The 16,552-nt window shown below is 46.2% G+C and overlaps 1 protein-coding gene across 1 annotated transcript in view; it reads right to left on the reverse strand.

Annotated features, from left to right (window-relative positions):
* WWP2 (WW domain containing E3 ubiquitin protein ligase 2) overlaps nt 1-16,552 on the reverse strand; it is a 144,608-nt gene that overhangs the window by 80,295 nt on the left and 47,761 nt on the right. The window contains exons 5-6 of the mRNA XM_082863378.1: nt 6,791-6,928; nt 4,503-4,599 (exon numbers count right to left, since the gene is read on the reverse strand). Of these exons, the coding sequence (XP_082719504.1) occupies nt 4,503-4,599; nt 6,791-6,928 (235 nt within the window). The remainder of the gene's footprint in view (nt 1-4,502; nt 4,600-6,790; nt 6,929-16,552) is intronic.

Here is a 16,552-nt window from a genome sequence, read left to right on the forward strand (position 1 = left end):
TAATAGCTGAGGAGTGGGGAAAAAATCACAGGTGATGAAGAATCGGCAAACCACAGAGGGACTCCAACGTCCTGGCTTTTCTAACCTAGCGGTAGCTCTGAAGAAAGCTGCCGGTACCAGAGTGGATCCCCTTGCTGGGTTCTTTCCCCCTCCACGTCCACCACAGCACTAGCTCCTCTAGTTCACTAGTTAGCACCCTCACGTGTTAGCCCCTAAGACACTGTACTGAACAGTGGACAAGTCTCTCTGCAAACCCACGCCCCCCCTCGCCTCGGTCTCTCCCTCTCCACATGCTCGTCTCTCCTCTTTCTGAGCTTCCCGTGACACTCGCCATTTCATATACATCGTGTACACCACGAAGACTGTGCGCTCACTGTGGAGAGCAGACACCATGTTTCTGGCAGGCCTCGTGCAAGGCGATGTGTGCACGACACCGCGCACACATGAGAACTGCAAAGCCTGAATTGACTTAGGCACGGTTCCCAAGCTGGCCCTCATTCCAGCAAAATAAAATAAACACTGGGGGATTATTAAAGGGTGTGGTAGGCCCTCCCTGTGCCAACTAGCACACACTCTCCCAGGGGACTCCATAACACACTGGAATAAGGAACGCTGGCTGAGGACGCAGGGCAGGACGGCACACTCACAGACAGAGCCCTGGGTACACCACGTAATGGCCCCTGCTCCAAACACCAAAGGGCCTCCTGGGCCCCCAAGATTACTGCTGTTCTGACACATGATCTGGCAGTGACCAGCTTTCGTCTGGAACCCTTTCCCAAGGCCCAAACTAAATTCTCCCACCTGAGATTTCTAAGTAACAGGAGCACAGCCAACAAGGCCAACGTGAAGCATCGCCTTAGAATCCCTGGCTCCACTGCTATAAAGATAAACTGGGCAGAAGAGAAATGAGTGGTCATTATCGAGCCTGGAGAATCCCTAAGTTCTGAAATCTGTCTACCTCGATGGCACACAACGATTTCTCCAACCTAACACCATCACTATACAGTTTACCTAGGCTGGTGGATGACAGTTTTTGTATTACGAAGAATACAGTGTAAACCAAAGAATATATTAAGTATATAGTCAATTGAAAAAAGAATCATAAAATGAACACCCAGGGCCAAGAAATAGCATCCCCCATACCCAGAAGCTTTCACTGTGCTTTTTCCTCATTAAACCCACCAGTGACAACCATCTTCCTGAATTCAGGGTTAATTCGCATTCCCTTCCAATTTTTATAGCTTTACCACCTATGAAGGTATCCATAAAAAATACATGGTTTCAGTTTACATTTTTGAACTTCACATAAATGACATCATACTATATATTTTTTCTGTGATCTGCTGCTCTTGTTCAACATTATGTTTCTGAAATTCTACCACAGTGATGCAACTATCTTTCCTCCATTTTTGTTATGGGACGCCATTTCATTGTAGGACTAAACAACGATGTACAATATTAACTCTTTCTTTACTCAGCCAGACCCACCAACTGGATACTAACATGGTCTGTCTGCTAATAAATTTATGCCACCGGTGGCGATCCTGTGCTGGCTTCCATGTGGCAGCTCAGACGGCAAAACAACTAGAGATGTTTCACCTGATGATCCCTAAATAGTGAGAAAAATCCCAGTAAGAGACGGAGCTTTGAGGCCTTGTTTAGCAAGCACGTGGTAGCTTTGCTGGATGAGCTTGGGTAGATGAACCTTTAAGATAAAACTCTTACACGGTTCCAGTTCTATGGCTGTATAAAGCAGGGGAAGGAGAGGAAAAGGCTGCTTTCACATTGTAATCTTCACCTTCACGGGCACACCAGAGCACCTTTGATCATGGAGAACAGCACCCAAGTCCAAGAAAAACCTACCATTCAGACGGCGAAAGCTAAATATTTAGTCTGGGAGGCGGCAACCAGAAGCCCGTCATTTTCTCTGCCACAGGAAACCAAGGACAGCGGAGGACTGTCCCTGAATCCTGAACGTTAGATTCACCACCCTCCTAACTACAGTCTCCTGGACAGGAATGCTTCAGTAATGCCGTGCTTCCCAGGTTTGGGTGTGGGGATGTGGGGCGCAAAAGACCGTCTCCAGATGCAATTCCTGGCCACCTTCACTGAGCGCTCCCAGTGTGCAAGGCCCTCAGACTGACAGAACTCATCTCAGTTAATTCCTACAATGACCCTGTGAGGCAGGCGATGTCCCCATTTCATGCCTGAAAAAACTGAGAGGCTGAGCATTTCAGTGACTTGTCCAATATTGTATAGCAACTAAATGACAGGCCAGGATTCAATCTACAGCTGATTCCAGAGCCTCACACTCATCCAGCAGACTACTCTGCTACCCCGTGTGCACGGTGACCTTCATAAATGCGGCAGCAGTGGGGAAAGGGGGTTCTTAAGGATGCAGAAGAGACTGCCTTTGGGCCATACATCCAAAAGTGTTTGCTGCTGAATGGCAGCAGGTTCCATGCGAACACACAATAAATACTTAGATGGAAGAGGCCTGTGAAAATTCAGAGGCCATGCATGGAAAATGCTGCAGTAGCTGGGCAGGCGGAGGAGGACTCCCACACGGCTTCAGCTACCTAGAAGGCAATTCGCCCACTAACAATTAACTAGCATTGAACGTCCGCCACGTGTTATGGGCAAAAATGCGTCCGATTTTCTGCTGAAGTCTGCCTGCTGCTGTAACACTCAAGAATCCTCAACACATCAGCAAAGAAGCGCTATCCAGACATGTAAATTTCAAGACCTATCAACTAGAGAACTTCAGAGAACAACAAATAGGTCAAGAACTTAAGTCCAAATGTTAAGAGCTGAACACTGCCCTCCAGCCCCAAATTAAGTGACATCAGTTGTGTTTGACACCAATTTTCCAAGTCAGCTAAAAGACTAAGATGGTAGTTACTAGCACCAGAGCTAAGGAGGCATCATTCTCAGAGTGAATGTCTGAGGTGTTCCTCTCCACCAGCTACTCACCATTGAAGAGATTTTCTTTTCTCTAGTTCTGGGCGCCAATCATGCCTTTGTTGATATAAGATTTGCCAGTTATATCGTTGGTCCTTACCCTGTGAGAGTCAACTACTTATCTCAACCTTCAAATCACTCTTCTCTGTGACTCGCTAGATGACTAGTCTTCATGGTATGAGGTAGTTAAGACCTTTGCAGAGGCTTGGAGAAAAGATGACAGGCAAATAGCACCTCTGCTTCTAATGATGCTATAGACAAAAGATCCAAACATCCAACCCCCTCTTGTTCCTGACGCCTGCCAAGCATCAAGACCTCACAAACCCTCAAAACAACCAAATCCAGAGAGGCTGAAGGCTGTCCTCAGAGAGATCTTTCCAGATGTTGTGGGTATTGGCTAAAATATGCTTTGTTTCTTAAAACATTATTCCCCCACCGCCCGGGATTTGTTTGGGAGGATTTTTACCAGTTATTCGCCTACTCTCTGCAGATACAAACTACATTCCATATGATTCTTTTCCTTAAAATTTCCTTAAAATGTCTGGGGATTTTGTACATTGTAATAAACAATAAAACAGGTTCCCGGGACTTCCCTGGTGGTGCATTGGTTAAGAATCTGCCTGACAATGGAGGGGACATGGGTTCGAGCCCTGGTCCGGGAAGATCCCACGTGCTGCGGAGCAACTAAGCCCGTGTGCCACAACTACTGAGCCTGCGCTCTAGAGCCCGCGAGCCACAACTACTGAAGCCCGCGCACCTAGAGCCCATGCTCGTCAACAAGAGAAGCCACCGCAATGAGAAGCCTGCGCACCTCAACAAAGAGTAGCCCCCGCTCACCACAACTGGAGAAAGCCCATGCACACAGCAACGAAGACCCAACGCAGCCAAAAATAAATTAATTAATTAATTAATTTATTTATTTAAAAAAGCAGGTTCCCAACCTCCTCCCCATCTCTCAAATACACTTAAAATTATTCCTCTGCCTGGGAATTCAGTGACCGTGGAGAGGAGTTTGCACCATTAACACAGGTATAAGATAGGAATGTCGGTAAATAAAATTAAGTCATTTGGGATGTATATAACAAGTATAATACAGGTCAGACTCTGTGTGCAGGAGGTCTTAACCAACACTCCAAAGGGAATCATGGATCACCCCCCGCAAATAGAAATGTACAGACAGAAAATTTCACATACAAGGAACCACTGCTCTAAGTGTTCCTATGTGCATCCTGGAAGGATAACTGTGGCTACTGTACCTGATACATAAAAAGCAGTCAACCTCTGTTCAACAGTTCCTCTCAGCCAAATAACCAACTGAGTCAGTCCCAAGCTTTGTCAAGGCACCCCTGACCCTTCCGAGAATCATGAGTTTTGTATTCCTCTCTGGGCCATCTTAACATACTTATAAGTCAGTTATAAGCTCTCTGGAAATTTCCAACAGTTTCTAACAAAAATTGTTCCTCACCGCTTCCCAACATGTTTTCAAGAGCTCTAAGCAACTTCCAGGCTCCTCCTCATTCACAAGGAGGGAGGTGTCTTACCGGGATCTCCCACCAAAGCAGTTTGTGCTGGGGGGCTGGTGCCGGTTCTCTGGAGTGACAGCCGTCCCGCTGGATTCTCTCGAAGGCGGCTGTGAACCTGGAAAAGGGAACAATCACACACAAAAAAAGACAGAAACGTTGAGAAGCTCACACCTCTGTTTGAGATGTGGGTACAGGAACAGCGCTAAGTGCATGTTTTAAAGTTACCCACCCCAGGGGGACACCAACGGTCCAGCAAGCTGCAGCCTCCAGCATGACAAGGACAGGGACGGCTGGGTGAGGTCTGATCAGGGCTGCGGAACAGAGGGGCTCAAACCTGGGAAACAGCTCTTCCCAAGACCTTCAAGAATGTCTAAGGCACTTACAAGCGTGTTGCCTTATACGTTAAATGAACCACACCCCGTGAGACAGAGGATAGATGCTGGCCATGCAAAGTGGAAGCAAGGAATTGGGCATCTCTCCACATCGCAGCAACCAGAGAGCTTTTAAAAAGCCAAATCAGATTCTATGTAAATCAAATCATGATACTCTCCTGATTAAAAACCCCTCAACAGCTTTCTGCTTCTTAGGTTGAGGTTCACAATCCTTACCAAGGTCTTCGAGGCTGTGTGACCTGACTGACCTCACCTCCCAGCACCTCCTTCTCGCTCCCCACGATCCAGCTGCCCTGGCTGCCTCTGTACCCGCTGCAGGCCACGTTCGCTCCCACCTCAGAGCCTCTGCATGTGAGACCCCTCCACCTCTTACTCAGCCGCCCCTACACCCCACACCCCCTGCCTTGGCCTGTCCAAACTCCTTATACTCCAGCAGGACTCAGTTTCCTCAGGGAAACCTTCCCTGGCCCCCCAATTTAGATGAGATTCCCCCTCAAGTAAAGGAATCTCATACCACCCAGTACTCTTCCTTCATAGATTTGTTCACAGTTACAGTTATATAATTATTTCTGTGTTTACTCATTTGATATCTAACATCCCCTGCCCCTGCCAAGTAGATCACAAGCTCTAGGGAGTAGAGACCGTGTGAATTTTGCCCCTGACGTCTGGCTAGCACCCGGTCCAAGAGCTAGTACACACCAGGTGCTCAACTGTGGATGTATGTGCTGAATGAGTGAATGATGCAGGTTTTTCTAGATGCACCAAAAGTACCCCAAGCACCATGGAGGTCAGTTGAGGGAGGATTCTCAGACGTCAAGGCCCATCCAATCACTGAGATTCCACTCAAATGCCCTTCAGATAGAATTCAAACCCCACCCCTTGAAGCTACAGAAAGCCTGCTTGGGGCCTGGAAGGTGCCGTAGTTACATCACGCTTAACAAGAAATTATGGAGAAAGCCAACCGGTTTTGGACCTCAGACTTCATGAAGTAATTTCCTGCTAGATCCAAAAGTGACTAATTTCAAACTAGATGAAAAGAAACAAACCGCCAACATTCAGGACAGAGCAGGAGACACTCCAATTTCCCTGCTTCTTGCCTGTATTCAGCTAGTGTGAATCTCTGAGACACACAGTTCCCCTTTTCCAACCAAGGCCATCTCATAAAAGACACTCTCAAGCTCTCCAGGAAGTTTAACTGGATTGGGAAGAAGAAAAATGGGCCCAAGTAACATTTAATAAAGATGTTTTATTTTACAAAGTCCATGTGGGATGAAAACATGTTTTTCTCTGCTCTAGAACCAAAACAACAACACGCTTACAAAGGCTTGGTATTTATTTTGGTCCTTTAACAGAAAACAGCCCTTGAAAAATCTTGTCCTGATTGTGATCCATGATGCTAAGAAGTGTCAGGGGGCTTCCCTGGTGGCGCAGTGGTTGAGAGTCTGCCTGCCAGTGCAGGGGACGTGGGTTCGAGCCCTGGTCTGGGAGGATCCCACAGGCCACAGAGCGGCTGGGCCCGTGAGCCACAACTACTGAGCCTGCGCGTCTGGAGCCTGTGCTCCGCAACAAGAGAGGCCGCAATAGTGAGAGGCTCGCGCACCGCGATGAAGAGTGGCCCCCACTTGCCACAACTAGAGAAAGTCCTTGCACATAAACGAAGACCCAATACAGCCATAAATAAATAAATAAAATTAAAAAAACCAAAAACAAAAACTGAGGCTCAAAGCAGTTAAGGGACTTGCCCAGGACCCCTAAGCCTCAGTTAAAAAAAAAAAAAAGAAGCGTCAGGGCTGGCTGTGCAGTACCCAAACCCAGGTACCTGGTAGAGAACCAAGATCTGGGCACCTCCTCTGCCCCGCCCTGCCCCGCCCTGCCCCATCCCGGCACAGCCCTGGGGAGCAGGGCGGCACTCACCATCCGTCACGGCGCTGCCATTAGGCACGCTTCCCAGATCAACAGCCGGCCCGTCCAGGAAAATTGTCAGCTCACCACCCGAGACAACACCGCCTTTGTTCTCTGTCTGCAGGTTCAGGGTCAGCTGTGTGTTCTCCACTGTTGGACACAAAAAGCAACATGGATGGACAAAAGCAAATGCACACTGAGTTCAGATTCTGTAAGTTATAAGCTCTCACTTCACTGACTCTGGCTTTCCTGGCAACTTTCTTCTACATCTTCAAACTTGTCTCGTGGCACAGAAAAAGGAACGGGAAGGAATATGCCTAACTGTCACCACGGTATCAGGCTGGTGGGGAAGGCTGTGCTCATTTTTTTCTGAATATTTTATATTGTTAGGTTCACTAGGTAATTTCTACTTTATTTGTTTGCTTATACCTGCAGGACCGTAAGAAAAGAGTAAGAGATACTGACAGCATACAGAGGAAGAAAGCAGTTACAAATAGCGTCCCCCCACCCACAGGAAGAGGGGTGGCAAAAAGAATCGAAACAGGTCAGGAGACCCTAAAGAAACGCTATCAGGAGTCATCTCTAGATAAAGGATTTCAGGGACTTATTATTTGGGCTAAAAAGTGTTTTTTAATTTTCAATCCGGAAAATGTTTCACTTTGAAATAAGTCGGAAAAAAGTTTAAAACAACGAAAGTTCAGTACAAGCAAGTCAGTCCCGTCGTTACACGGTCCTGGGTAAGTCCCACAGGGAAAGACTAGTCAACACCTGGCTCCATCAGTGAGGTAAGAAGGCAGCTCAGAGTCACCCAGCCCCTGGAACACTAGGCAAATTCAGCCCTGTGGGCGAACAAGAAACAGAACTAACTGGCACGAGGCAGAAGCACCAAACCCTAGGCAGGCTGGAAACTGCTGCACACACACCCCTGACCCCACCCACCAAGCCTGGCCGCACCGAATGGCCTCCATCCAGTTACTGCTGAGGACCCAGAGCCTCCAGTTCAGAGCCGTTCAATAATTACCAAGAAAGAGCAGCGTTTATGAGGATTTCCAAAGAGTATGCAGCCCTTCCATGCCACCCCACATCTTACAAAGCCAGACCAGGAAAGTGCCACATATTCCAACCTCCTTCCCCACCCACAGTATCCATCAAACCGCCGCTTCATTTTCTCTCTTTGTTGCTACTGTATTATTATGAGCTGGTTTTCTAGAACAAGGCAGGGCATGTATAAATAACTACCTCCATGAGCATTTCCTAGAGACAACCTCCCCTCACCAAAAAAGTCTACCCTGCATCTCTCCAAGAAACAGACACAGCCCTTTAAGAACCTAGCAAAAAAAAAAAAAACAGTCTCGATCAATTCAAGGATCTACTATAATAAGGTAGAAACCAGTTTTCCCTCATGTTTTCAAGCTCTTGAAGCACCTCTCCCTCCCCTTAACCTTTCTTCCCTGTGATGGATCTCTCCAAATCCTTTTGAGTCTGTTTTCAGTCAGTTTTACTAAGGGGCTTGGTGAGTTCCAAATATTTCTATAAAAGAACATTTGCACTGAAACTGAAACACTGAAAACTAGCTCCTTCAAAAGTCCAAGAGAGGGAAAGAACTGAGGCCTTTCAACCAGCACCACATGCCCGCCGTGCAGATGAGCCACCTTGGAGATGGATCCTCCAGCCCTGGTCTAGCTCTCAGATGATTGCGGCCCAGCCAATGTATCGAGTGCAACCTCGTGGAAGATCCCAGGCCAGACTGCCCAGCTAAGCCGCTCCCAAAACCTGACTCACCGAAACTATGAGGTAATAAATGTTTATTTATTTATTTTTCTAAAGTCAAGGAGCACCTCCCTACTCTATCATACTGAGATCCAGGGTATAAGTCCCTAGCAGGCAGCAAAGCACAGAGGTCGAGGGCGGGTACCAGTCAGACAGACTGCATTCAAATCTCAGTTCTATCTAGTACTATGCGGTACTAACAAATTACTTAACTTGAGCACTGGTCTCTCTACCTTGCAAAACAGGAGCAGTAAGAACACATTGTTCATGTAACACATGTAATGAATTAACAGTTCATTATGTATGTATTGTTCATGTAACAGTTCATTATGTTGTTCATATTGTTCATGTAACAGTTCATTATGAATGTAATGAATTAAACAGTTGTTTAATGAATTAAACAACACATGTAATGAATTAAACAATAAACTGTCATTTTTATTATCTCCCTGTTGACTCTCCTATTTTTAGGCTGAAAAGTCCTGATTTCTCTCAATCTAATTTTTTCATTGTATACTTGCTCTTCTCCTGACCTTTCCAAGCCTTTTTCAGCTTTCAACAACAAACTCCAAGGTCAGCAAAAATCTTCCAAGATCACCCACATACCTATCACAAGGACGTATGGTCCTCTCATCTTGTATCTAGGACACTTCCTAAAGATGTCCGGTACACCACTCTCAGGAACATGCCGGGATGAGAATTCTAGAAGGGCTCCTTAATTCCCTTCTTGATATCTCAAAGGCCATCACTTTACAAATGGAGTGTGGGTACCTTTCCCCTCCTTTCTGGAAGAATGATAATGTTCAACAGGAAGCTGGAAGAGCCCAAGGCCTCTTGCTGCTAATTTCAACCTCCTAACAGCCACCCTGCCATGGTCCTCTGACAAAGCCAGGGGCAGAGCCCACATTTTCCTCTCCACGGTCTCAACTCAAAGCTCCAACTCAGCTCTTCTGTCTGGTTTACCTGCTCATCATGTCCAGCAGAGTCATTATATACATATAGGCTTGGAAGTTACCTTGCAACTCTTAGAGACACATCTGACCTTCAAAAAGAGCCAGTGACAGGGGAGGTTTTTTTTTTTCTTTAAACTAAGCTTTTGAGAACAAAACGCTCTACTGTTCTATTTACTTAAAAGAGAAACAGTTCAGAGAGACCTCTAAGCATCACTTCGATCATAAACAAGTGATCGAAGTGAGCATCACTCAGAGCAAGACAACTCAACACCCACATGCTTCCTGACATGATACAGGATGAAGTACACAACATCACTTTTTTTTTTTTTTTTTTTTTGCGGTACGCGGGCCTCTCACTGCTATGGCCTCTCCCGTTGCGGAGCACAGGCTCCGGACGCGCAGGCTCAGCGGCCATGGCTCACGGGCCCAGCCACTCCGCGGCATGTGGGATCCTCCTGGACCAGGGCACGAACCCATGTCCCCTGCATCGGCAGGCGGGCTCTCAACCACTGTGCCACCAGGGAAACCCACAACATCACTTTTAAAGTCTTCTTTCAAAAGCATTTAACCTGAATCCAATCAAGCCTCGAAACCTCTTTCCCAGCTTACATGAAATAAGGGGATAGAGGAATAAATTCAGCGATACCACGAGGAAGCAATCAGACCAGCCCAGAATATGGGACATCCATGCGGTAACCATCCCAGACTCCTCGAAAAGTCAATGTCATTAAATAAATTTAAAAGGGGAGCGGGGGCAGGCAGGAAGAAGACTCTTTTAGATTTAAAGGAACATAAGTACCAAATGCCTTGCATAAATTTTGACAAAACCTTGGTTTGAAAAATACATTCTTGGGACGATTGGAGAAATTTGCATCCAGACTGGATATTGAATGATGTCTGAAATTACTGTTGATTTTCTTAGGTTCACTAATGGTACTGTGGCTGTATTTAGGAATGGTCTCATTCTCGGGAGATCCAAGAGTATATTATGATGATGTCTGCACTTATTCTCAAACTGTTTTGTAGGAAAATAGGCTTAAGTTTTCAGGAGTGACGTGTCACGATGTCTGCAGTTTACCTTCAAATGGTTCAGGGAAAAAAACACACACACACCCACAGGCTCACACATACAGGTAAAACAAATGCAGCAAAATCTTAAGAAGTGTTGGTTCCCGGTGAAGGGCATTTGGGCATTCATTGTGTTATTTTTTCAACTCTTTTGTATGTTGGAAAATTGCATGATAAAACATTGGGAAAGGGTTGTGTTTTTTTTTTAATTGGCACAGCTATTAAAGAATTAAACCTCTGACAATAGAACATTGTTATTCTCTTAAAAAACAAAAACAAAAGGAACACACCTGAGCCAGGGGAGCACTACAATGCATAATGGGACTAAAGAAACCATTAGCTAATTGAGTGACAGACTTGAACATACAGGGGAGGCTGAAAAGAGTAAGTGTGGCTGGAAAACATATACTGGAATCTGAGCTATAAATAGCAGCATTAGCCACCTCTCCTCTGGGGCCCTCAGGTTTCACTGCGGCAACGCCATCAACTCTACAAAGGGCCTTTCTCTTGCACCAGGTCTTCTCCCACCTTTTCAGGCACTGCTCAAAAATCAAGAAACTGATGAAAACATGGGTGTAGTAAGTCAAGTTCCAGAACTAGAACCAGATTGAGCGTACGAGGCTCACCAGCCACCGTCCACCTCATCCGGCCCTGCTCCATCTGTAATCATGCAGTCCACACGTGTGCAGCGAGCACAAACTCTTCTGGTCGGTGAGATTCAACAGGCACAGAACAGACAAAAAGCTGTGCCCCGGGGGGTTTATATTCTGGTTGGGGCAAACAGACACTAGGCAATGTTTTTTGTTTTTAAAGTAAATTGCACAATCTGTTAGTGGCAAATGCAGTAGAAAAAAAAATGAAAGGAGGGGAAGGGATGAAGAGTGCTAGAGGTGGAGGAGGGTCTGGGGTGGTGAGAAAGTCTCGCCAGGAAAGTGACAATGGAGCAAAGACTTCAAGAAGGATGAGGCAGGGGAGCCACGTAAGTATTTGGAGGAAGGATATTCTAGGCAGAGAGAGAATAAGACACAGAAGCCCCAGATGGGGACACGCCTGGCAGATCTGAGGAATGGCAGGGAGGTCAGTGTGGCTGAAGTGGATGGGGAAAGAGAGGAGCAGGAAAGGAGGGTGGTAGGAAACCGGAAGCTCACAAGGAAGGCCTCGGAGTGCTGGCATGGTCGCTGGCGTTTACTCAGCGGGAGATTGGGAGCCACTGGAGGCTCGTGAGCAAGGAAGGGACGTGACTTCTGTTGCAGCGCAGTCACTCCAGCTGCAGGAGGAGCAAGAGATGAAGCAGACAAGACCGGGGAGGAAGTCACTGCAATACTCCAGGCGGGAGTAGCTGGTAGCTTGGGCCAGGCGATGGCAGTGTCTTCTGGGAGCAGGGTAGCAGAAGGGAGACTCGCCCTTTTCCCCCTTTCCAGCATGTGTTAGGAAAGCCCCATGGCTCCCCACTGAGCACACTGGTCAGTCCCCACAGGCCCATCAGGCCCTTGGAATCAAAGCTTTGGGCAAATCATAGGCAGGGGCTGCAAAAAGCACAAACGTAGAGCATGGCTGGGGGAAGTCAGATTCAATTACGACCAAGTGGAACATATACAATGAAAATATTCCGATGGCAAGAGACTTTAGTTCCTCCGAAAAAGCCAAAGTCATGAGCTCATGCTAACTTCAGCAAATGTCCTTCTTCTCTTCTAAGTACCCACTGGTTACCAATACCTTGTAACGCTACTTTATGGAGGTCAACATACAGCAGTAGGGCTGGAGATTAGAAGCTAGGGGAAAAGAATTAGGAAAATCCTCAAGGACTGTGCCAGGAGATCCCTTTAAAAGCCGGCACACCAGAAGAGACAAGAAGACATAGCGTGTTTCCTGGTGGAAACACACACCACCTCATTAAAAAGAAAAAAATAAGAACCCGGATCAGATCAAGTCTCTAGATCTAGATCTCAACAAGTATGAGATTACAAGAAACACAGAGGGACAGAGGAACATGTTAAAACACATTTCAGGGACACAAACAGCAAAACCCAATATGTGGGAAACTACAGGACAAACTGTCCAGTTTCTTCAACAATGAACTGTAAGGGATAAAAAGAGGAAGGAGAACATATTGGTTAAAAGAGAAAGAAGAAATTCCCTGGCAGTCCAGTGGTTAGGACTCCGAGCTTTCACCGCCAAGGGCCCGGGTTCCATCCCTGGTTGCGGGGCGAGGGAGAGGGACTTAAGAGACTTATCAATCCTGTTTGGATCCTGATTCAAACAAACCAATGGTGGGGGGGAAATAATGTTGAAGACAGCTGGGGAAACGTTAAAAACTCTCTGAATATTTGATGAGATTAAATAATGACCATTAAGCTTCTCAGGTATGAAGCTGGTATCATGGTTATGGTTTTTAAGAGCCCTTATCTTTAAGAGATCCATACTGAAATATTTGTAAATGAAACATGTGTGAGATTTATGTGAAAATAACCCCGTGGAGGGTGGGGTGGGAATGGCCACCTGTAGCCCGCTGTGGATCTGAGTGATGGGCACATAGGGGTTCATGGACTATTCTTTCTACTTTTGTGTATTTTGATATTTTCCATAATAGCTTTTCTTTTTCAAGCCAGCATACCTGAAGAACAAACAGTGACTGTAAACTAAAAAACTTACACAAATTCAATGTTACATACACATTTTGAAATATGAAAAGGTAGAAAATATACAATCAAGCTGCTTAGGGAGTAGCTCTGATGGTTATTTTCCCTTACTTCAAAGCCTCAGATTTGCAAGTAGCTTCAGGTTAATAATTTCCTACTGGGAAGAGTTGTTACGTGCAACAAGGATGAGTAATATTTTTCTAAGACTTACTTTTTCCCTTTCCTGACATGGACTTTTTAATATGCTGTTTGCATATGGTACCAATAAGTATAGATAAATAGGGCATGGAAGTTGCCTTCCTCATTCCGACAGAAGAAAAAAACTACATAAACCAGAACTGCCAAACTGTGCCCCTATAGTGCAATTCAGTTAAGTCCAGAAGCCCTGCCTGGGCAGTTTCACTGCAGTGTATGAAGGAACTTTCTGCTTTAGAATCTTCTATCATCACTATCCTTCCCTGCTCTCACACCACCAAAATGTATGTGCATGTATACGCTTATATCGTTTAAGAGAAAAAATATTTTCTTCCTAACTCAGAATACAAATGTAAGGATTTACCTGGAAATTTGAGAAAAACAAAACAGGACACAAAGTAGGATATTTTTAAGGGAGACCAAGTACTCTCCGGCCAAGAGTCTCAGAAGCCCGAGGAAGATGTGATTGATTTGGCCTTAACAGAGCTGTTCAGTGGAACAAACAAACCTCCTTCTTCCGGCCTCCTTCTGCCCTCAATCCCATAGGCCCATCAAAAGAAAGTGAAAATAAACAGGGCATTCATTAACAGGTCAGTGTTCATTCTACACGTAGCTGTGAAACACTGGTGCACAGAGGAACGGAACTGGAGGAAATTCCAGAAGGGCAGAGAGTAAACAGTCTCCTTTCCCTTCCCTGGCTCCCCGTTAACTCAGACACACACAGACTGGAGGCTACCCCAGGTTTAAAGAGAACACTGTTTCACATTCCCTTCGCAGTAAAGAAAGCCAGAGGCTTCCAGGATTTACTGTTACGATGTCTCTTTGGCTTCCAACCTTAGCCAGGGCCTAACAAGAGAAAGCCTCTTCTACCAAGCTAGCGGCACGTTGTAGACACTGGAATTCTTGTTAGGGTACCAAGGTTGACTCTGCTTCACCCACCTTCCCTCGGCCCCCCATCACTCAAGCCTTGGCAGAGACTTCCCAGAACACATGGTGTAAGGAAGCGTCTACCTTGGCCTTGAAGCTTCTTCTGTAGGCTGCTGCTGGGAACGTATCCTTAATTATCTCCAAATTAAAGTCTTGGCTGGGGCTTCCCTGGTGGTGCAGTGGTTAAGAATCCGCCTGCCAATGCAGGGGACACGGGTTCAAGCTCTGGTCCGGGAAGATCCCACATGCCGCAGAGCAACTAAGCCCATGCGCCACAACTACTGAGTCTGCGTTCTAGAGCCTGCGTGCCACAACTACTGAGCCCAGGCGCCACAACTACTGAAGCCCGCGCACCTAGAGCCCGTGCTCCACAACAAGAGAAGCCACCGCAATGAGAAGCCGCACACCACAACGAAGAGTAGACCCCACTCACCACAACTAGAGAAAGCCCGCACGCACCAACAAAGACCCAACGCAGCCAAAAATAAATAAATAAATAAAAGTTTAAAGTCTTGGTTGACTGACGGTTGCATAAACTCCTCTAAAAATGAAAAGAGCTTCATTTTACAAAGCCAGTTTTTAAACTTTTATTTTTCTCCTTTTTTTTCTTGTGCATTCATTCAAGAAGCATTTTCTGGGCATCCTTTATGTGCCTGACACTGTGCTAGAAGCTGGGTTATAATGAAGAAGGTAAATGGACATAGTCTCTGCTTTTAGGAACCTCACAAGTCAGTGGGAGAAACAGAAGTAACTAAATAATGTCACAAAGAAATGTAAAGTTGCAACTGTGAAACAGATTTCATGCAAGAGACCTTATGGTCCCATCAGTGCTGGGTATTTGGCCTGGTCAGGGCATCAGGAAAAGTTTCCTGAGGAACTGACAGCTCAACTGTGATCTGAAGTTTCAGGCAAAGAGCTAGCACGTTGCGGGGTGAAGCAGGTTGGGGAAGAAGACCAGTCAGAAAGGCAGGAGCAAAGTCAGAAAAGAGCCCTGAGAAGGCAGGAAAGGGTGGGCTCCAAAGCATGGATGGAGAGTCTGCCCTTCACACGGGAGGAAGAGGGACGGCTCGCCTCCAACCACAAGAAGGATGGAGGAGAGATTAGGCACATGCATCCTCGTTTCGGTACATGACAGATTCGTCAGTCATGATCGTCCTTATTTCTCTTGATTCAGGGTCACAGTGTTCTACAGTCCAAACCCCTGAAGCTACACATGCTTTTCTTTACTTACAAAAAAATAAAAAACAAAAAAAATGGGGCTTCCCTGGTGGCGCAGTGGTTGAGAGTCCGCCTGCCGATGCAGGGGACACGGGTTCGTGCCCCGGTCTGGGAAGACCCCACATGCTGCGGAGCGGCTGGGCCCGTGAGCCATGGCCGCTGAGCCTGCGCGTCCGGAGCCTGTGCTCCACAACGGGAGAGGCCACAACAGTGAAAGGCTCGCGTACCGCAAAAAAAAAAAAAAAAAAAAAAATGCACTGACATAGACACTTCAGAACTGGCTATCCATCTGAGTCATCTATCTAATATGGTACATTATAGACAAAGAGTCCCTCTTGAATCAACTGAGGGTCCCCTTCACATAGGAAACAAAAAAAAGGCTCATCTGTCTTGGTGAATCTCACTGTTTGTAAAACTATAGCCTATTTTTAAAGTGATTTAGAGGAAATAAATACAGATCTGGGAAAGTTGCATTTTTACGATAAACTGTCAGTTCACATTAATTACTGTGGCCTTGTCATTGGAGCTCCTCTATCCCAAGGCAGGGGTGGTCCTCATCACCCATTAATTCGGAGGATTCCTAGACTAGTCCCATCTGAGCAGCTCATCCATTATCTGAGCAGCTCATCCATTCTCTGCGCCCTCAGGGAACCTCGGTGACTATACCACCTCTCCCCGTTGCACAGAATTGAGGACGTGTCTGTAAACACAGCAGAGAAAGGGTTTCAATGAACAAACCTCCTTTTCAACGGTCTCGGAATAGTGAAATCCAGGAGCCCAGCTAGAAGAGCGCTTTCATGGTTAAGGTTCTGCTTTTAAACAAATCAGCAAAGTGGAGGAATTGGATGAAGGTAGCCAAAAAGTACAAACTTCCAGTTGTAAGATAAATAAGGACCAAGGATGTGATGGACAGTGTGGTGACTACAGTTAACACTGCTGTATGATCTATTGGAAAGATGCAAAGACAGGAAATCCTAAAAGTTCTCATCACAAGGAAAAAAAAC

The sequence above is a fragment of the Leucopleurus acutus genome (genome assembly GCF_964270905.1).
Source record: "Leucopleurus acutus genome assembly, chromosome: 20".
Taxonomy (NCBI): Eukaryota; Metazoa; Chordata; class Mammalia; order Artiodactyla; family Delphinidae; genus Leucopleurus; species Leucopleurus acutus.